Here is a 22,460-nt window from a genome sequence, read left to right on the forward strand (position 1 = left end):
GCAAGTGCAGGTAATCCTTGGGAAACACATAGCTCCTGAGGAGGTTCTGAGAGCTGTTGGATCCACTCCTGGAGAAGACAGTATTGTTTCAGGGAGTACAAAGCAAAAGCCTGCTGATGCTATTCACAGTATTGCAATGGAGCAGTAACAATTCCCTTAGGAGCAGGATATCCTAGCACTCTCAGATCAAGCAGACAGCCTACAGCCTCTTAGCCTCATAGTTCCAAGAGAATGCCGCTCATGTGTGAAGCTTCTAAAGTCTGGAAGCTGGGGAAGGGAAGATGGACATTGTCTCAGTTAGGGGTTTACTGCTGTAAAGAGACATAACACAAACAATGCAGCTCTTATGAGGACAACATTAATGAACACAGGATTGCAGGTTCAGAGACTCAGTCCAGTATCATCAAGCTGGGAGCATGGCAGCAATCAGGCAGGCATGGTGCCAGAGAGAGTGAGAGTTCAACATCTTTATCTGAAGGCTGCTTGGGGAAGATTGGCTTGCATGTGGATAGGAAAAGGTTCTTAAAGCCCATGACCACTGTGACACACCTACTTAACAAGACCATGCCTCCTAATAGTGCCACTCCCTGAGCTAAGAATATACAAACCATCACAGACATCTTCAAGGAGGGTGGTACTGTTTTATCAGAGAGAAGTCTCAGCTCCCATTAATATGCTGAGGTCAACCCTAGATAGGGCATAGAGCAATCCACACATCATGGGATTCAACAAGGCGTATTGTGAAAGAGCTTTTTCCCAGGAGCACACCTGTGTGTCAAGGCCTCCCTTCCAGCTAGGCCTTTGGAATCTCCAGTGTCTCTTCCTTTGCAGAAGTGAAACATAATAAAAATTCACACTTCACAGTAGAGTGAATAGCAGTAATCGCGAAAGGTGTAAATAGAACCGATTAGTACAAGAGTATGTGGATTGATGTTATATGAAATTTGTTTGGATGCCGTGCAGTATCCTCTTCCATGTACCTACATACTGAGCAACTACCCTGTACAATTTCTCTCTAGACAGAACCATCTGGAATTCACTCACTGAGGGACTTATGCCCTGGAGTGGCAGCTACAGGTAGGACTTGTGCAACCATGTCACGAAGCGAAGAGACAGAGATGCATGGATTAAATGGAGAGAAGCAGACTGGAATGGTGGAGAGGCTAACCTGCTAACAACCCCCGACCCCCAGCAGGATGACAATGGAGAACAGCGAGCAGTTTCCCAGCCAGCCTCACTCTCCATAGACAGACTTCTTCCAGTCCTTCCATTTTCCCAAGGAAAGAAAAGTTCAAAAAGCAAGGACAGGGAAAGAAAAACTGCTCTACTCCCAGGAGCCAAGGACAAACCCCCTGGCACCTCCCTGTCTGAGCCCATAAGCAGCCACAGCCCAGTCCTGGGCTCATCTCTAGAGGCTCAGGGACCCAGGCAGATGAGCCCTTGAATCACAAAGGGTTCCTCTACAGTATTCTATGGGTGTCAGTCCTGAGTCCCTGAGCCTGAGGTGCTCTGCACAGCTATTCAGAGAAGCCTTCTCCTGATCTCTGTACAAAGATCTCTGTGTTGGATGTCAGAGGAGAGTGTCCACCCAGCATGGGTTGGGGCTCTGGCCCTCTAATCTGTTGGTCCATGTTAACTTCTCCACAGAGAAAGCGTATGAGCTTTGCTGATGCATCCAATAGGCGTTTTGGGAATTCAAACTCAAGTCTCTGCCTAGTCCTGCAGCTTTGTCTCAGGTGTTTGATGATAACCTAGAGCCTTTCTGAGGACTTATGAGAACAGTGTCCTCTTGGTGGGTCAGTTTAGAAACAGCTTTGTCTTTAAAAAAAGAAAACTATACCATCAGCTTGAGGCTGATCCTTCAGAATTCAAAGAAAACGTGATACCCTGAGTGTAGACATGAGGACTTTAAAGCAGGAGGCAGAGTAAACATTCAAAACAGAGAACTATGGACAGCTAAGCATCTTACAGGGTTTTATTTCTAACAGCCTAAAGTCTTTCCATAGCCCATAGAAGCCACAGTCTCAGAGTCCTTCCCAACCATGTCATGACAGGTCCTACTGTGACCTCATGAGGAGCGATTGTGAGGCGGCCCAGCAAACAGAAATTAAGGTGTTGCCAGGCCTGGAATTCTTTGAGTTCTTTGAGAGGTGGTGTGGGCTGGAGCCCTCTGCGACTTGGTTGTATCTACTGAGCTGTGTGTGGTTGTATCGGATTTTACTGTACTGTGTATATGTGTATATATCAGTGTGTGTAAGAGAGTGTGTGTTGACAGATTTGCCTGTGTGTGAGTGTGTGTACACTTTTGCCTGTGTGTTTGTCAGTATATGTAGGAGTGGGTGAGTTTACAAGTTTGTGTGTGTGTATGTGTTTGTATGTCTGTACTTCTTCTTGTGCGTGAGTGTGTGTCCCTGTGTGTGTGTGTGTGTGTGTGTGTCTGATGTGTGTTTTTCCACGTTTGCTTGTGTGTAAGTATGTGTGTTTTGTGTGAATCTGGGTGTTTGTAAGAGTTTGTGTGAGTATAAGTTCACTTCTGTGTATTTCTGTGTGAGTGCCTCTGTGTGTGCCTGTGGTGTGTGTGTGTGTGTGTGTGTGTGTCCCTGTGTGTGTCTGTGTGTGTCTGTGTGTGCACGTACCCATCTCCTTTTGCCCCTTGTATCTATATTACCTGCACCTCAGTGCAAGAGAGTGTAGAGGCCAAAAGTCACCCCGGCTGCTGTTCCTGAGGTAGGTCCTCAACCTTATTTTCAAGACAGGCTCTCTCACTGGCCTGCAGCTGCCCAAGTATCTGGGCTGGCTGACCAGTCGCTCCCAGGCATTTGGTATGCCAACCCCATAATATCAGTTTAAAGGCCTATGTAGATGACTGGCTGCCTATTTCTTGATTGATTGATTTTTGGATGACTTCAAGAGAAAGAATTAGGTCACATATTGGCAAAGGCACTGGCTGTTTCCTTATTATGGTTTTGATTTTTATTTATGCTTTCTTTCTTTCTTTCTTTCTTTCTTTCTTCCTTTCTCTCTTCCTTCCTTCCTTCCTTCCTTCCTTCCTTCCTTCCTTCCTTTCTTTCTTTCTTTCTTTATTATGGATTGCTGGATTCATTTTGTTGGTGGATTTTATGTTCTCACATGGTATATTATTGCTTTGATTATATACATTTCTGCAGTCGGATGATTCAGTCTATCTCCATTTTCTTTCTTTTTTTTTTTTTTCGGAGCTGGGGACCAAACCCAGAGCCTTGTGCTCCCTAGGCAAGTGCTCTACCGCTGAGCTAAATCCCCAACCCTCTATCTCCATTTTCAATGTCCTGCGGTTTCATCCTTTTGCATTATTCCTGTTTCTCTACTTATTGAGTACAAGCAATCTTTGGCTTAGGCTTGATACAAATTTGCCCTTTGTGACACTTTGACTCTTCGGCCTTTGTTTAAGGTTTACTGTTCACTGATATTTAACTGCCTTATTCCTTGTGGTTGGTTAATTTTAAATTTCAGTATTTTGCTCTGGAGAGTTGTGGATTTTTGTGGATCACTAGGTCCTGAAATTCAATGGAGTTTTCCATTAAGTGTTGGCTTTTTATATTTGTTTGTTTTGTCTTATACTAATTCTTTCTCCTCTCGTTTCTTTCATCTGTTTTTTTTTTCTTCAATGAATATCTATTCATAGTATTGACCATCTTTGGCCGCCCAATCCTATTGTAGTATGACGATTTTTATTTTCATCATTGCATTTAGTATGTGTGTGCTCTTGGCTTTCTCTTTTGGGGTTGGTTATTTGGGTGGCTTTTACTTATGACTCTTCATATTTTCCCCTTAACTTTTTCATAATTTTGCTCTATTTTTCTAGTCTAGTTTTTACTTTGTCTTTGTTTGTTTTTTTCTTTTTCTTTTGTTTGTTTCTTTTAGGTACCACAAGTGTAATTTTAGCTCCTATATTGCTCCATATTTTTCATTATTTCATTCCATTTTTGTTATTTTTAGGTAGCATTAGTACTGATAAAATGCCTACAGAGACTGAGGAGGAGTTACCAACCCCTACACCCAAGCCCAGTATCTCTGAGGAGGGCAACTTCCATTCCCAATACCAAGTATTGGGGACAAGTGGGCAAGGGGGCAACGGCAAAGTCCTCCTGGCCCACAACCGGCTCACAGGAACCCCGGTGGCTGTCAAAGTTCTGCGAAAGGACAAGCAGTGGTTCCAGCCAGCCATGATGGAAGCAAACATAATGAGAAAGATCAACCACCCCAACATAGTGTCTCTCATACAAGTTATTGAAAAGGAAACGAGAATATACCTCATAATGGAGCTGGTGGAAGGCCAAGAACTCTACCAGTACATCAGAGAGTCAGGGCACATAGAGGAGGATGAGGCCCGGCAAATATTTGAACAGATATTGTCAGCAGTGAGCTACTGCCATGGAAAGGGGATTGTTCACCGAGACCTCAAACTGGACAATATAATGATTGATAAAAACAAAAAGGTCAAAGTCATCGACTTTGGGCTTAGCACACAATTTCCACCTGGAAAAATGCTAAACCACCACTGTGGCACGCACTCTTTTGGTTCCTCTGAACTCCTCCTTGGCCATCGGTATGACAGGCCGAAGAATGATATGTGGATTATAGGAGTGGTCTTGTACTGTATGGTAGTGGGAAAGCTAACATTTGATTCAGTGATCATCCAAGATCTGCAAAGACAAGTAGTGGCAGGGGTATATCCTGCTCCCTGTGGGGTTTCAAAAGAACTGGAGGACCTCCTTAGTAAATTACTGAGAGTAAATCCCAACTTTAGACCAACAGCAAGAAAGGCGATGAAACACCCTTGGTTCAAAGAACACTGGAACGGATTGATAGTTCCCTATGAAGAACTGCTTCCCCTCACACCAGACCCGGCCATTTTGGATGCCATGAAAAGCATTGGATTACAAGCCTCTGTAGTAAAACACACTTTAAAACAAAGAAAATATAATGAGGAAATGGCAACTTATTTCTTTCTACAAAAGCAGGCTCTCCAGGGGGATGGCTGCACAGCCCAGGCACAGCAAGTGAGTCCCGTTGCAGCCCCATTCCCTAGCCTTGACCCTGCTGCTGCTTTTAGATTAGAACCAAAGAGGAGTGGAAGCCTGCCAGTCCTTGGCACATTGCGGGTGTCATCCTCCCATGGTCACGTATCTCACTATGGCCAGAATGCTCATCCAAAAGGAGGCAAAAGATACACTGTGGCTGGTCGTCTCAGGCCACTACCGATGACACCTACACAGGACCACTATCACAAATGTGCCGTGAGTGTCCCATGCATTCAAACAACAAGCATCTTCAGTGAGAAGAGTAGCAATAAGAAAATCAAAGAAGACAACCCACTCTCCCACAGAGCCCCATTAGAGGATAAGCCCATCCCCAGCAGGGTCCGGCACAGAGGTTTTAAGGGGTGGACCAGGAATATAGCAAATGCCCTGATAAAGCTGTGTTGCTGCATGCCAAGGAGAAAGAAACCTCGCCTGGGGCAGAACAGAATCTCCCCCCAGAAATGAGCCACAGGGAGAGTCCAGAGAACAAGCAGCAGGCATAGCCCAGGTACCTTTGTGCTTTGTCCTTTTCAGTTTGCTCTATGCTGGTCCTTCCTCTGTCTCTGGTTTCCATTTTCCCCACAATTCTTACCTTGTATCTGCTCTAAGTTCTTTATGAGGTTTCCCCAACACCAAGCCTTCTCCCTCTTCTTGATTTCTCCTCTTCCCAGCAGGGACCCAATAGGATTGATGAGTTCCCCACTCTACAGAGTTTTCTAGTTGGCCCATCCCTTCAGATGGACTCCAGCTCCCCCTTAGGCCAATAGCTCCCACAGGGTGAGGACTAGAGGTTCATGGGCTCATGGACTCCTCCAGGGGCTACTGATCTTTTCACATGTGGTCATCAATCACAAGTGCTGCAGAACAGAGTCTTATGTTTTCAAATGTAACATCCCATTCCATTAAGCCTCAAAACTCATTAACAAGGTTTGTCATTGAATAAATATCAACAACCTAGTTTGTGGGTTATAGTTGATGGTCAGAATCCTGCATGCATGCATATTGTTTTGCATACTGGTTTTTTTTTTTTTGTTCCTAAGACCTAGTGATCTATTGAATTTTATAGGTAGTAGTTCTAAATGGTTTCTTTCAAAGACGTCAACTGAGAAGTAGAAAAAAGAAGTTATAATATATTAAGGCAAATCAAAGCCCCAAATGGTAAGCTAAGAATTCTACCTCACTGTCTTTTTTGCTTGGAATAAATTGTCTTGTCTATTTCACAGTGTCATCTGGAAATTCTTTCATGTCCTCAGTATAAACAGTAGGTGATTTCAGACACATGGCAATGGAAAAGACACCAGCAGAAACTACAGCAGCAACAGGAGTAGCAACAATAGCAGAAGCAGCATTCGGCACAGCAGCAGCAGGAGGAGGAGAACGAGGAGGGTAGGAGTAGGAGGAGGAGGAGGAGGAAGATGAAGAGAGGAGGAGAAGGAAGAGGAGGAGGAGGAAGAGAAGGAAGAGGAGGAGAAAAAAGAGGACGAAGAGCAGGGGGAATATTTTGATTCCCAGTCCCCGTGAGAATTGCTGATGACTACTTCTGGACACAGATATCATGCTGAGAACTGTTTATCAAAATGATTTAACAGAATATTAATTTTCATAGAAGACATGTCAACGTTCCTGAGGGCATGCAGCCCTGGAAAAGAGAGCCAGATGGCAGAGGCAAGCAGTGAGGAATGTTCTTACTGAGGAGGACCTTCTCAAAGCTGATGATGTAATAGGTATGAAGGAGCATTTCATGGGAGTCACGGTCCCATGCCCCTGTGTCAGGGCACACAGAGCTCCTATCCTTGCATCTTGCGTGAGAGGGGACCTGGAATATTCCCTGATTCCCACAGGGTCCTGGATTGCATGGTTCCCCCTCAGTTATGGTCCTCCCTGTGCCTCATGGGGTCCGCAGCTTCTACGGGCTGAATTTATATCAGTGATTAACTGGAGCTGGACCACAACCACACCACAAGCAAGCCCTGGGCACTGAGGACATTAAGAGCAACAGACAACATCTCCTCCACTGCTTCTGACTCTGCTCCACAAGCCAAGGCAGCTCCCACACAGCAGGCATCCAGCCAAACTCCCAGCAGGGAGAGTGTGAGATGTCTGTGGATGAGCCCACAGGGACTACAGGATTCTGTGGGAAGACATCTGGTAGCTTCTGGAGCAGCTGCAGCAGCCAGGACACATGAACTACAGTGGAGGTGAGCTATAGGAACAGGTAGCAAAGAGCCTGATCTGGCCAATGCTGATCTGAATCCCTGGGTGCAGGCTGGAATGGTCACTCAGGGCTATTAGAATGAAGGCCAGCCAAGGGCATACAATGTGTCACTAACATTCTCAAATCTTGTCCAGGAAATAAACCACTGGCCTTGACCACTAAAGTTGAGTCCAGACTCATGGGCTACAGGATAGCAGATTGAACTGAGTCTGAATTCCCATGAGTATGACCTCTGGCTGCTCCCTAGGCTCAGTATAGATGAGCATGAGAAGGCACCATTGCTGTGTTTGCAGGAGTAGCAGAGAGCTCGGAATACATGACCCACTCCTAACCCAGACTGGAGCCACTCTGGGGAGGAGATGGCATCATTTGAGAGATGGGCTTATGCGGGACACTGTGCTCTGGTTTGTGGCACATACAGCTCCTGTCTTTCTTGCTGACAGTTCAGATCCTCAGCTGGCCTCATCACGGACAGTCCCATGAGGAGTGGGTGTTTGGTTCCTGCTTCCCAGTTAGGGCAGGAACAAGCCCAGACGCAGTGAGTAAGGACAGTGCTTCTGTCTTGACCCAGCTTCCTTGTCCTCCCCCCTCTCCCAACTCATATCAGGAGCCACCCAGAGACCTTCATAGGAGTGTGGGTCATGTTAATCGGAATGCACAGCTGGAGATTAAATTCTGGGTAAGGTCTCCATCCAGCCCTGGTGGCTCCCACACCCTGCCTACCTAAGTTTTCCCAATTGGGTCCTCAGGGTCGTGGAGAATCTTCCACAGGCTGCCATGAAGATACAGCCAGTTTCTTGGTAACATTGTGTTTAGCAGAGGTTCTCTGCTTCAGGCACAGAGCCTTCCAGTGAGAGGGTTTGCTGAGTAGCATACCAGGACCAGAAAAGTGTAGAGCACTCCAGTGGTAGACATGAAGTACTGCAGGAGTTTATTTCCTGATTTCTTCACATCTACCTTGTTCTATAGGCTTTTTGTCAGACACATAGGGACCTAAGAAACTTGAGTTTGCACCCCCATAGGGAACCCAGGACACTAAACCAGCAGCCCTCTTAAACATCGGCAGAGGACAGTCTGGGCTCTGTGTTTATAGAACGGCTCTAGACTAGTATGAAGACTGTTTGACCAGCCAGTCAAGGAGAGTTAGGGACAGTTAGAGACTTGGAGGAGAGCATGAGCGGCAGCCACAGCAGAGTCCAGGCCAACAGTGGAACAAGATCATTTAATAGAGAAGCATATGCCCTCCCAAAAGGCTGTCAGCTTAAGGCACTGCACTGAAGACCTGACACAATAACATGCCCAATTTACACATCACCCACCTGTGGCTTGTGTAGGGTCCTCGGGGTATATCCTAAAGTCCATCATGGCTGAAAGGCAGAAGTTTGCACATCATTGCAATGTGGAGGCTACTCTCAGCTGATGGGACCCACACAGTGTGTGAAAAAGTTTGCTTCAGTGAAAGTTGGCCGTCCTTGAACTCTCTGGTCTTCCAGGGTAGTGTGTGTTGACCACATGCAGAGTCATTCCTGAAAAACATAAGTGCAAAAATTCAACAATAGGGAGAGAATCCTGTGCCAGATGGAATCCCTCAGGCCAGTGCGGATTCAGAGACATCCTATGCCATGGCATGGAGGCTCCCAAGAACTTCTAGGATCAATGTGAGCCACACCAGAGGCCACAGTCCATCCTGGGAGAACATTAAAGTATCTGGAATTATCAGGGACCCTAAGGTAGGTTCGTCAGGATATGGAGCTGATGCATGGTGGGATGCTTGGAGGATACAGCCTAAGGCAACGTAGAGGAAAGTGTGTTATGAGAGCTAAGACAGAGCAACCACACAGTCTGAGAACAAGTTTGCTTAAGTGAAATTTGGCCGTCCTTGAACTCTCTGTTCTTCCAGGGTAGGATGGCCTATTGGGCCCAGGACAGAGCGACTATGCCAGAATTACAATGGTCTGTAATAGAGATGGAGAAGGTGTCAGGATGGGACTTGGGCAGTGGATGGAGCTCTATGACTGTAAAGCCTGCCTAGGCTCCCAGGACCCAGAGCTGGCTGCTGCAGGAAGTCCTAGATCACAACTCTGCCGTTCCTCTTCCCAGGTCTTGCTTTTAACTACTGTACCCAACACAAAGCCTCCCTTGCAGGCTTACCAGAGCATGAAAATGAAATGGCCACCTCCTGTAACAAGAAAGACTTCTAGAAGAGGAAGGAGACATCAATACATTCACAAAACCTTCAACTCGAAATCTGTCTTGCCAATAAGTGTGCAGGGATAAAGTTAAAGCAGATATTGAGGGACCAACTAGTCAATGACTGACACAAAGTGAGATCTGTCTCTTGTGACAGACACAACCTCTGACGCTATTTATGATATTCTTTCTGATTTACTTGCAGACAGAAAAGTAGCACACCTGTCTCCAGAGGCTTCACTCAGCAGCTGAAAACCACAGCCAATCCTCAGATGGAGCTCGGGAAGTCTTGTGGAAGAGTGGGGGGAGAGTGACAAGGAAACTGGTTGGGTTAAAACACTACAAGAAGTCCCCTACCGTCAGATACCTTGGACCATGGAGTATGCTAGAGCCTGTGCAACCAACCCCAGAGCCGGGTTAGCTTTCTGCAGTTGGTCTCCATGTGGGTCATCTGACAAGTAGATCCAGGACTGTCTCAGTCTGTGTTGCCTGCCATTGGATCTGTTCCCCATACCCGGACTGCCTGATTGTAAATCTGTGGGGCAGAATGTGCTCGGGCCACCTGGGACTAGATGTTCCGGGGTGGTGTGGTACCCAGGGACTCTCCCCTTGTCCAAAGAGAAGGGAGAGCATTATGGTAGAAAGGATATGTAAGGAGGGACTGGGAAGGGAAGAGGGAGAGTGACTGGGATCAGGATGTAACCTGAATAAAGAAGACATTATTGGAAGTAAAAAAGTTAGCCTGGAAAATGGAAAGATTGATAAGTGGCTAAGAGCACTGAATGCTCTTTCAGAGGTCCTGAGTTCAAATAACAGCAAACACATGGAGGCTCACAAATGTCTCTAATGACATCTGATGCCCTCTCTGGTCTTTCTAAATACAGCTACCCTGTACGTATGCATAACGAATGATTGATTGAATGAATGAATGAATGAATGAATGAATGAATGAATAAATTTTACCTAGTCTTAGTTATCAGGCAATGAATAAAATGTCGAGATTATGTTCAAACCCATGTCATGGATTGCCTGGATCTTTTAGATCTGCAGGAAACATCTCAACGAAGAACAAGAGAGGCTGGAGAAGAATGGGGAAGGGTTTGATCCCTGAAGTTCCTCAGTGTCCACTAGCACAGGACTTGTCCTTGGGAGATGACATCTTTCACTCTTCCTGACTGTTGCACCAATCAGAATTACAAGCTCTGTGGATGAACCTGTAAACGAGGACAGTTGCTCTTGGGCCCATATGGAGCTTCCTGACCTCTCAGCAAGCTCACTGCTGACTTTTGAGGTCTCTGGAGGGTGAGCAAAATGAAGACACACAGAGTAGCCTCAGGTTGAGTCAGCCAGGCCCAGAGGGCTCAGTGGTGTCTCTCAGATTCCCAGGCCCTCCCTGAGATTGAACACTCTACACAGTGTAAGAGGATTAGGGGATAACCAGGAAATGCAGTTGCTCAGGTGTCTGGCTCTGTAGGAGGGAAATAAATCACAGTGGGAAGCTTCAGGACAGTCAGGTGACCTGAGCCCTCCACAGAGTCTAAGTCCAGACTCACAGACATTCATCTGTCCACAATTCTCCTAAACACAGGCCTTGACTGACCTGCAGTCCAGAGTATGTTATTATACAGTGTCGCTTAGAGAGAGGACATACTTTCCAATTAGGCCATTTCTGTGTCACACTGAGACTGGGTTTATGGTACAGCTGATGCAGATGGGGACAGGCCACAAGTGGCAGTCTATCGCACATCATGAAATAAATAAATAAATAAATAAATAAATAAATAAATAAATAAATACCCACTTATCTCACTGCCTGCAATCTTCCTTGTCACCACAAGGGAGCGCTGCTTTGACCTTCTCAGAAAGAAAAGCTGACTTCCCTCAGGGAAATGGATGGATGGATGGATGGATGGGTGGATGGATGGATGGGTGGGTGGGTGGATGGATGGATGGATGGATGGATGGATGGATGGATGGATGGATAGACAGAGAAATGATTTGACTTAATCAGTTTCTTCCAGTGCTACTTTTCTGGTCGAAAACACACTGAACATGTCTGCTGCAATTGCTTGTTCTTCATTTCTGCTTTCTTTGGCTGTTCATTCAAGGCAGCTCCCTTAGAATCTGCTCATCTCAATAAAGGTCCATCTGTGGAATGTATAGCTTCTCAGTTAGGAGCTAAGGGATTCTTGGAAGGAGTTCCCAAAATCCCCTCTGGGGCAGTTGCCAGTGTTCTCTACTTCAGACAGCAGCTGCATGAAGCAAACACACACCTGTCTGAACATTCCAGCTTGGGTGCACGTCACAGTGCACCTGCCCCAGGGTCCCTGCCAGTTGCACATGCCACAGGGCCACAACTACAAGATCCCTTCCCCAGGACTCATGCCCCCTTGCATCTCCCCCAGGATTCCTGCTCTGTTGTAACTGGACCAGGGTCCCTGCCCGGTTGTTCCTGGCTCACGTTTCCTACTCAGTTTTACCTGCCCCAACGACCCTGTCCCACTGCACCAGCCTCAGGGATCCTGTCCCATTGTGCCCACCATGCTGCACCTTCCTGAGAGTACCTACTAACTGTTCATAGGTGGCATTTTTCAAAATCTAATTCAAAGATCTTGCCAGTCAGAACCCATTGTCTTTGGTAACACCAAGTAGATATTTGCAGGGCTTCCTCACCTACACTTAATCAATCCCTTCTCTCAGTTGTCCATGTGGAAGCAAAGAAACTAGCAGCAGAACATGGATTATTCATCCAGGATATCAGCAGCCCTAGAATTCTCATGAGATGGGCTGCTGTGACTGTGATACAGGGGTGGCAGGGAGGCTTTGACACTGAACAAGCCCAGAGTGCTGCCTCTGCTCACATTGTGCCAGCACCTTAGCCTACCTCTAGATGTCCTAAACTCTGAGAGGAGGAAGGAGATCTTCCTACATAGAAGATGTTCTCTGAATCTGTGCTGGCCAAGGTCAAGCCAGAGTGTTTGAACATTCCAGTTCCAGCCCCTGAGGGTTCTCTGCCTGCCTGGTGTTTTGTTGTGCTTTATGTGTGTTGAGGTGAAGATGTGGTCCATACTAGGAATATCTTTGAAGACAACTGCCCTGGGTTCCCATGCTAAAATTCAATTGGGGACTGACAGGGACCTAAATACCAACAAGACAGTGCCAAGACCATGAGTTCCAAAATCAAGAGCAAATTGCGCCTTGATGGTATCATGTGCTGATCTGACAGCAGTCAGCACACACAATTCTCCTGCACATCCAATGCCCCTTGGAAAAATCCTCTGTCAAGGGCAGGTGATGCCTCATGAGAATGAACTGTAAGGGTAGGACAAGACACTTGGGACTACTGTCCTGAACTCACCAGTCTCAGATGAATGGGCTTTGAAAAGTTTTCAGGACACAGAATAGGGGTGTGTAAGCAAGTGCAAGTAATCCTTGGGAAACACATAGCTCCTGAGGAGGTTCTGAGATATGTTGGATCCACTCCTGGAAAGGCAGCATTGTGTTCAGGGGGGTAAGAAAGCAGGAGCCTGCTGATGTTTTCACAGTATTGCATGGGAACAGTAACAATGCCCTTAGGAGCAGGATGTCCTAGCACTCTCAGATCAAGCAGACAGCCTAGAGCCTATTAGGCCCATATCCCAAGAGAATGCCGCTCATGTGTGAAGCTTCTATAGCCAGGAAGCTGAAGCAGGGAACAAGGACATTGTCTCAGTTAGGGGTTTACTGCTGAGAACAGACACACCATGACCAATGCAGCTCTTATGAGGACAACATTAATGGACACAGGATTGCAGGTTCAGAGACTCAGTCCAGTATCATCAAGCTGGGAGCATGGCAGCATCCAGGCAGTCATGGTGCCAGAGTAAGTGAGAGGTCTACATGTTCATGTGAAGGCTGCTTGGGGAAGATTGGCTTGCATGTGGATAGGAAAAGGGTCTTAAAGCCCATGCCCACAGTGACACACCTACTTTAACAAGACCACGCCTCCTAATATTGCCACTCCCTGAGCTAAGCATATACAAACCATCATAGACATCTTGCAGGAGGGTGGTACTGTTCTATCAGAGAGAAGCCTCTGCTCCCGTTAATATACTGAGGTCAACCCTGGGTAGGGCACAGAGCCCTCCACACATCCTGGGACTCAGGGAGACATCCTATGAAAGAGCTTTTTCCTGGAAGGACACATGGGTGTAGGCCTCCCTTCCAGCCAGGCTGTAGGGAGTCTCCAATGCTAAACTCTGTTTTTTGTAGAAGTGAAACAATGAAAATTCACCCTTAACAGTACAGTGAATAGCAAAAATGGTGAAAGGTATAAAAAGAACCAATTAGTACCTGAGCATGAGGATTGGTTTTATATGAAATGTGGGTGGGTGCAGTGCAGTATCCTCCTCCATGTACCCACATCAGTAACTACCCTGTTCGATGCAGCTTTACACAGAACCATCTGGAATCCATTCACTGAGGGACTCCATCCCTGGACTGGAAGCTACAGGTGGGACTTTTGTATCCAGGTCTCCCAGCGCAGGGACAGGGGTGCATGGATAAAGTGGAGAGAAGCAGACTGGAATGGTGCAGAGGTTATCCTGCCAACAACCCCAAGCCACCAGCAGCATGACAATGTAGAACAGTGAGCAGTTTCCCAGCCAGCCTCACTCCCCATAGACAGACTTCTTCCAGTCCCTCCTTATGCCAAGGAAAGAAAAGCAAAAAAAGTAGGGGCAGGGAAAGAAAAATTGCTCTACTCCCAGGAGCCAAGGACAAGGACCCTCCCATCCTCTGATCTGACCCCATAACCAGCCACAGCCAAGTCCTGGGCTCATCTCTAGAGGCACATGGACCCAGGCAGATGAGCCCTTGAATCACAATCGGCTCCTCAAAAGCATCCTATGGGTGTCAGTCCTAAGTCCATGAATCGGAGGTGCTCTGCACAGCTATTCAGAGAAGCCTTCTCTTGATCTCTGTGAAGATCTCTCTGTTGGATTTCAGTGGAGAGTGTCCATTCAGCATCAGTCCAGGGACTGTGGCCCTCTAATGTGTTAGCCCATGTGAACCTCCCCACAGAGCCCCACCTGTCCTTGTGCAACTCCTCCTTGATCGCCTTTTATAGGAAGATATTTAGAGTCCCTTGCAGGAGGCAGGGAAAATGGCACACAGCTGAGGGTGGTAGACAAAACTGGGAACAAATCAAATATTGAGTTGGTGTGAGGCTCCCTAAGCCATGCTTGGGCAGGTCTGTGCCAGCGATCCCATAAGACCTTTTGATTTCCCCATGTACACAGCAGGAACCAATTGCCAGGCCTACCCTCTGCCCAGAGCAAAGGGAGTTTGGAACTTGGATTCCAACCCTGGCCATTCCTATAATACCTGACCTTGTAACCCTTGCTCCCTTTGGGGCTCAACAGTCCCCCTCAAATGTAGACAACAATGTCTAGATGGTGTTCAAAGCTTTTCTTGCCTGTAACTGTGCTTTGTTTGATACTACAAACCAGGAAGTAGGGACTTAAACTTGAGATCACTGACTCAGGCTAGGGAGGACTCCAGGGCACCTGAGCTCAGCTGCAAAGGCAGAAGCTGAACCACAGTGAGCAGAGGTGGCACATTTTGCTGTTTCTTTCCTTTTCTGCTCTCAGGCCTTTCAGTGAACTCTACAGATGAGGATCTTTCCTCCCAGGCTTAGTGTCTGCAGCCATGAGAGTCCTCTACAGGGGACTCCAAACCCCAGAAGAGTCTTCAGAAGGAAAGCGCTACACACTGCACTGCCCCCAGCACTCTGAGAAACAGAGACCCTTTCTAGGCTTGGGCCAGTCAGTGTTCAATAGTTAGCTTCTGGCTGCACTGGCTGCTCACAAATAACACAGCAGACTGGGTCCTGTGACCTGGCTGTCACAGACTGTGATTGAGAATTCATTTTATCTGTGTCAGCATAGCCACTCTGTTCCTTCTGGCCCCAGGTTGCACAGAGCTCCTTGTCCTCATACATGCCTGTTCCATCACTGGACCTTAATATTTAAAGTGAGCCCTACACTCAGGATGGACTTGGTTTTCTATACATCATGCCAACCTCTGTGTGATAGGAAGTGTCTGCCTGTGTATGCATACCCCCTTATGTGCCTAGGTGTCCATGCATACCACTACCCCATGTCCTGTCAGAGGCCATCCTCTGACAGGTCCTCACGCCTGCATGTCAGACCACCTGTCTTCAAGCCCCAACCCCTCCCCACTCCACAGATGTTGAGCTTATGGGCTTTGCTGATGCATCCAACATTGATGGGGGTTTTGGGGATTGAAACTCAATTCCTTACCCTTGGGAGGCAAGTGCTCTGCCTATCCCTGCAGCTTTGTCTCAGGTGTTTGATGATAACCTAGAACCTTTCTGAGGATTTATGAAATCAGTGTCATCTTGATGGGTCAGTTTAGAAACACAGCTTTGTTTTTTTTTATTTTTTTTAACAGTGTACCATCAGTTTGAGGCTAATCATTGAGAATTCAATGAAAAAGTGACACCCTGAGTGTAGACAGACGACTTTGAAGCAGGAGGCATAGAAAACATTAAAACAGAGAACTGAGGAGAGGTAAACATCTTACAGCCTTTGATTTCTAAAAGCGTTAAATCTCTCCATAGCCCACAGAAGCCAGAGCCTTGAAGCCCTTCCCAACCATGTCATGACAGGTCCTATTGTGACCTAATGAGGAGCGACTGTGAGGCGTCCCAGCCAACAGATGTTAAGCTGTTGCCAGGCCTGGATTTCTTTGAGTTCTTTGAGAGGAGGTGTGGAGTGGAGCCCTCTGCGACTTGTTTGTATCTTGTGAGCTGTGTGTGGTTGTATTGGATTTTACTGTACTGTGTATATGTGTATGTATCAGTGTGTGTAAGAGAGTGTGTGCTGACAGATTTGCCTGTGTTTGAGTGTGTGTACACTTTCGCTTGTGTGTTTGTCAGTATATGTAGGAGTGTGTGAGTTTACAGGTTTGTTTGTGTGTATGTTTGTATGTGTGTACCACTTCTTTTGTGTGTGTGTGTGTCCCTGTGTGTGTGTGTGTGTGTGTGTGTGTGTGTGTGTATCTGTGATGTGCATTTTTCCAGGTTTACTTGTGTGTAAGTATGTGTGTGCCTGTTCCTACGTGAGTGTGTTTTGTATGAATCTGGGTGTTTGTCTGTGTGTGTGCCTGTGTGTGTGTGTGTGTGTGTGTGTGTGTGTGTTTGTGTGTGCACGCACCTCAGTGCAAAAGAGTGTAGAGGCTAGAAGTCACCCCGGCTCCTGTTCCTGAGGCAAGTCCTCAACCTCATTTTCAAGACAGGCTCTCTCACTGGCCTTCAGCTGCCCAAGTACCTGTCTTGGCTCTCCAGTGGCTCCCACGAATTTGATATGCCAACCCCATAATATCAGATTAAAGGCCTACATAGACTGCTGGCTGCTTATTTATGGATTGATTTTTTTTCTATGTGTTTAAGAGATAGAATTAGGCCATATATTCTCAAGACCCCTGGCTATTTCCTTATTGTGGTTTTGTTTTATTTATTTATTTATTTATTTATTTATTTATTTATTTATTATGGATTGCTGGATTCATTTTGGTGGTGGTTTTTATGTTCTCACATGCTATATTATTGCTTTGATTATTTACGGATCTGAAGTCGGATGATTCACTCTATCTCCATTTTCAATGTCCTGCGGTTTCATCCTTTTACATTATTCCTGTTTCTCTATTTATTGAGTACAAGCAATCATTGTCTTAGACTTGATACAAATTTGCCCTTTGTGACACTTTGACTCTTCGGCCTTTGTTTACGGTTTACTGTTCACTGATATTTAACTGCCTTATTCCTTGTGGTTGGTTAATTTTAATCTTCAGTATTTTGCTCTGGAGAGTTGTGGAGTTTTGTGGATCACTAGGTCCTGAAATTCAATGGATTTTTCCCTTAAGTGTTGGCTTTTTACATTTGTTTGTTTTGTCTTATACTCAGTCTTTCTCCTCTCATTTCTTTTATCTGACCTTTTTCTTCAAACAATCCATTCACAGTATTGATCAGCTTTGGCCGCCCAATCCTATTGTAGTATGACGATTTTTATTTTCATCATTGCATTTAGTATTTGTGTGCTCTTGGCTTTCTCTTTTGGGGATGGTCATTTGGGTGGCTTTTACTTATGATTCTTCATATTTCCCCCTGTTCATAATTTTACTCTATTTTTCTAGTCTAGTCTTTTCTTTATTATTATTTTTTCTTTTTGTTTCATTTGTTTCTTTTAGGTTCCACATGTGTAATTTTGTTCCTGAATTGCTCCATCTCTTTCATTATTTGATTCCATTTGTTTGTTATTTTTAGGTAGCATTAGTACTGATAAAATGCCTACAGAGACTGAGGAGGAGTTACCACCTTCTAGTCCCGATCCCAGTATCTCTCAGGAGGGAACCTTTCATTCCCAATATAAAGTACTGAAGACTATTGGAAAAGGAAGCTATGCCAAGGTCCTCCTGGCCCACCACCAGCTCACAGGAACCCCAGTGGCGGTCAAAGTTCTCCGAAAGAACAAGCAGTGGTTCCGGCCAGCCATGACAGAAGCAAACATAATGAGAAAGATCAACCACCCCAACATTGTTTCTCTCTTACAAGTCATTGAAAACAAAACTAGAATATACCTCATAAAGGAGCTGGTGGAAGGCCAACAACTCTACCAGTACATCAGAGAGTCAGGGCACATAGAGGAGGATGAGGCCCGGCAAATATTTGAACAGATATTACCAGCAGTGAGCTACTGCCATGGAAAGGGGATTGTTCCCCGAGACCTGAAAGTGGACAATATAATGATTGATAAAAACAAAAAGGTCAAAGTCATCAACTTTGGGCTTAGCACCGAAACACAACCTGGACAAATGCTAAACCAGCACTGCAGTGCATATTCTTTTGTTTCCCCGGAACGCTTCCTTGGACTTCTGTATGACGGGATGAAGAATGATATGTGGACAATAGGAGTGGCCTTGTATTATATGGTAGTGGGAAAGCTCCCATTTGATTCTGTGATCATCCACGAATTACAAAAACAAGTTGTTGCAGGGGTGTATCCTGCCCCCTGTGGTGTTTCAGAAGAACTGGAGAACCTCCTTAGTCAATTACTAACAGTAAATCCAATGTATAGACCAACAGCCAGCGAGGTGATGAAACACGCCTGGTTCAAAGAACACGAAAGGGGTTCACAGTTCGTTGTGAAGAACTGCTTCCCCTCAGGCCAGACCCTGAAATTTTGGGTGCGATGAAATGCATGGGATTTCAAGCCTCTGTAATAAAATACTCCCTAATAAAAAGAAAATATAATGAGGAAATGGCAACTTATTGCTTCCTACAACAGCAGGCTCTCCCGGGGTATGGCTGCACAGCCCAGGCACAACAAGTGAGTCCCATTGCAGCCCCATTTCCTAGCCTTGATCGTGCTGCTGCTTTTAGATTACAAAGAAAGAGGAGTGGAAGCCTGCCAGTCCTTGACAACTTGCAGGTGTCATTCTCCCAAGGTCACATATCTCATTATGGCCAGAAGGTTCATCCAAAAGGAGGAAGAAGGTCCACTGTGGACGGTCATCTCAGGCCACTACCGATGACACCTACACAGGTCCACTATCACAAATGTGCCATGAGTGTCCCATACATTCAAACAACAAGCATCTTCAGTGAGAAGAGTAGCAACAAGGAAATCAAAGAAGATAATCTACTCTCCCACAGAGCCCCATTAGAGGATAAGCCCATCTCCAGCAGGGTCCGGCACAGAGGTTTTAAGGGGTGGACCAGGAATATAGCAAATGCCCTGATAAAGCTTTGTTGCTGCTTGCCAAGGAGAAAGAAACCTCGCCTAGGGCAGAACAGAATCTCACCCTAGAAATGAGCCACAGGGAGAGTCCAGATAACAAGCAGCAGGCACAGCCCAGGTACCTTCGTGCTTTGTCCTTTCTAGTTTGCTCTATGCTGGTCCTTCCTCTTGTCTCTGGTTTCCATTTTCCCCACAATTCTTACCTTGTATCTTCTCTAAGTTCTTTTATGAGGTTTCCCCAACACCAAGCCTTCTCCCTCTTCTTGATTTCTCCTCTTCCCAGCAGGGACTCAATATGAATTCCCCACTCTACAGAGTTTTCTTGTTGACCCATCCCTTCAGATGGACTCCAGCTCCCCCTTAGGCCAATAGCTCCCACAGGGTGAGGACTAGAGATTCATGGGCTCATGGACTCATCCATGGGCTACTGGTTCTAGCACATGTGGTCATCAATCACAAGTGCTGCAGAACAGAGTCTTATGTTTTCAAATGTAACATCCCACTCCATTAAGCCTTAAAATTAATAACAAGGTTTGTCACTGAATAAGTATCAACAACCTAGTTTGTTGGTTATTGTTGATGGTCAGAATCCTGCATGCATGCATATTGTTTTGCGTACTGATTTTTTCATTCCTAAGACCTAGCAATTGATATATATTGTTACACATATATATATATATATATATATATATATGTAACATTTCTAAATGATTTCTTTCAAAAATCTTAACTGAGAAGTAGAAGAGAAGATTTGATAAAATAATAAGGCAATCAAAGCTCCAAATGGTAATCTAAGTATTCTACCGCATAAGATTTTTGCTTAGAATAAATTGACTTTTTTTCTCTCACAGTGCCATCTTGAAATTCTGTCATGTCCTGAGTATAAACAGGAGGTGATTTCAGACACATTGCCAAGGAAAAGACACCAGCAGAAGCTACAGCACCAACAGGAGAAACAGCAATAGCACCAGCAGCATTAGCAGCAGAAGGAGGAGGAGGAGGAGAAAGATGAGGAAGAGGAGGATTCCCCAACACCAATCTCCTCCCTCCTCTTGATTTCTCCTCTTCCCAGCAGGGACCCAATATGAATGATGAGTTCCCCACTCTACAGAGTTGTCTTGTTGACCCATCCCTTCAGATGGACTCCATCTCCCCCTTCGGCCAATAGCTCCACAGGGTGAGAACTAGAGGGTCATGGGATCATGGACTCTTCCATGGGCTACTAATCCATAGAGAAACGGGCCTGTAATACCAGACACTCAAGACACACAGCAGGTAGGGGGATCAGAACTTCAAGGCTAGCCTGGTCTACATCATGAGTTTAAGATCAGCTTGGACAACTTAGTGACACCCTTTTTCTAGAGGTGAGGAAGGCTAAGGCTACTAACTCAGTGGTAGAGTACTCGTGGGGAAACAGACTGCTGTCCATTGATACCTCTCCTTCCTTGCTCAGAAATACACAATGGTATTAGAAGAGTCAAAGGTTCCTGGCCTAGCATCCACTATTCTATTTGCTACATCATTAAGGGTGCAGTTTTTGGTATTTTGGTCAGGGATCAAATCTATGAAATAAAACTTAAGCAATACTCTTCATTGCTGTCAGAGTGGGAGGTGGATGATAAATGCTTGCCCACCTGCATCAGTACAAAGCTGGTTCCTTGGAGTCCCTGCAAACACATCACTGCTAACTGTGTGCCTTGTATAGGCTTTTCCAGCACTGTCATAGCTTGAAAACCTTCCCTGCTATGGACCCTTGAGTGGGCATCCTGCCTTTCTCAGTCTCAGAATGGAGCAAAGATCCCCTGCTCACCTCTAGGCTCACAGGTCAGAGACTTCTTCCATCCCATAGTGAACAAGACTGGCACAGCTGCACACACCTTGGAAAAAGAATGTATTGGCAACCCTTAACCAAAAAGATGGTTCTTACTTTCGATTATGGCATTCTATAAAATACGGGTATTTCCTGGTATAATTACACATGTCATTGATTGTGTGTGTACGTATGTTTTTTGAGGTTGGAGGGGGATAATTCATTTCTCTAAGCCCCTTCCTCAATGCTGGGTGATAAACATTGACTCTCATATAGATTTTAATAATTATACATTTATTTATATATTTTTAAGATTCGTTTATTTTTCCAACTTTTGTAGCTCTTTCTGTGTGTGTGTGTGTGTGTGTGTGTGTGTGTGTGTGTGTGTGTGTAATTAGATATAATACTCAGGGTCAGTAATCCTACCCTTGAGCTACCTTATAACTTTTTATGTTTTAAACAGCTTTATTATGATATCTTTGATATATAAAGCTGATATGTGCTAGAGGTGAGCATCTTGATGTTCTTAAAGACATGTTCTTCCTCAGATACAGAACGAGAGCTGGCTAAAATCCTTACTACTCCTGCAGATTAACCTTGTCATGCACTGAAGCAATGGGGCACATACTAAGCACACTCCCTGAGCTGCTTCCTAGGTTGGTAGCACTGGCTCCATCCCAGGCACAGCTGGAGTGGGCAGCTGTAAGGTTGAGGACCTGCACTCAGGACACTGGGTCCCAGGAGCACCTCACCTGCTGGTCATCCTGTGTACCTCTGAATGTCACTCCTGGGTTCTCACTGCCTGGCACTTAACCATAGACACCACTGTAGAACTGTCTAAGGCCAGAAGGGCAAAAACATTGTTGTTATAAATTTTTACTATGGAAACATCAAATGTTGTGCTTCTTGATCAGTTTTATGAAATGAACCTGGGAGAAACGTAAGAAATATGGCCTGAAGTCTCTTCTGGAACTGCCACTCCAGCATAAGCGTCCACAGGCAGTCAGTCTCCTCTGCACTACCGTCCCCCTTGTTTTGCAACTCATGGATCTCCTTGCTTAGCATATCCACAAGGTGCATTTGCTGTTGCTTCTCCAGCTTCTTCCTGACATCTTATTTTTATGGGTCTGGAGACAGACTCCCCAGAGGACAACTCCTCTTTACTGATAGTTATGAACTGCAGATCCCTGTGCTCAATTGTGGGGGGCTGCTGCAGGGACTACAACACCAGAATGACTGTTTCTTGGGGCCTCTGCAGTGTTGAAGTTTTTCCTGGTTTGGTCGGTGTGGTCAAAGATGAGAAGGAAGCAATTTCAGGGAATGAGAGTGCATCTGTCGCCCTTTCCTCTCCTGCTCCCTGTGCTTCCTCTCTGCTTCCTTGT

The 22,460-nt window shown here is 45.7% G+C and overlaps 1 protein-coding gene across 1 annotated transcript; it reads left to right on the forward strand.

Annotated features, from left to right (window-relative positions):
- The first annotated feature begins 1,772 nt into the window (after nt 1-1,772).
- Nucleotides 1,773-5,776, forward strand: LOC134482834 (sperm motility kinase Y-like). The gene is made up of 2 exons (XM_063277002.1): nt 1,773-2,727; nt 3,979-5,776. Exon 2 carries the CDS (start codon nt 3,999-4,001, stop codon nt 5,526-5,528), a length of 1,530 nt encoding a protein of 509 aa, XP_063133072.1. The 5' UTR covers nt 1,773-2,727; nt 3,979-3,998; the 3' UTR covers nt 5,529-5,776.
- Nucleotides 5,777-22,460: the final 16,684 nt, after the last annotated feature.

This window comes from Rattus norvegicus, chromosome 1 (assembly GCF_036323735.1).
Source record: "Rattus norvegicus strain BN/NHsdMcwi chromosome 1, GRCr8, whole genome shotgun sequence".
Classification (NCBI taxonomy): domain Eukaryota; kingdom Metazoa; phylum Chordata; class Mammalia; order Rodentia; family Muridae; genus Rattus; species Rattus norvegicus.

Bases quoted from the DNA above. Each gene is read 5' to 3' on its own strand.
- LOC134482834 (XM_063277002.1), top strand. From the start codon at position 3,999: ATGCCTACAGAGACTGAGGAGGAGTTACCAACCCCTACACCCAAGCCC.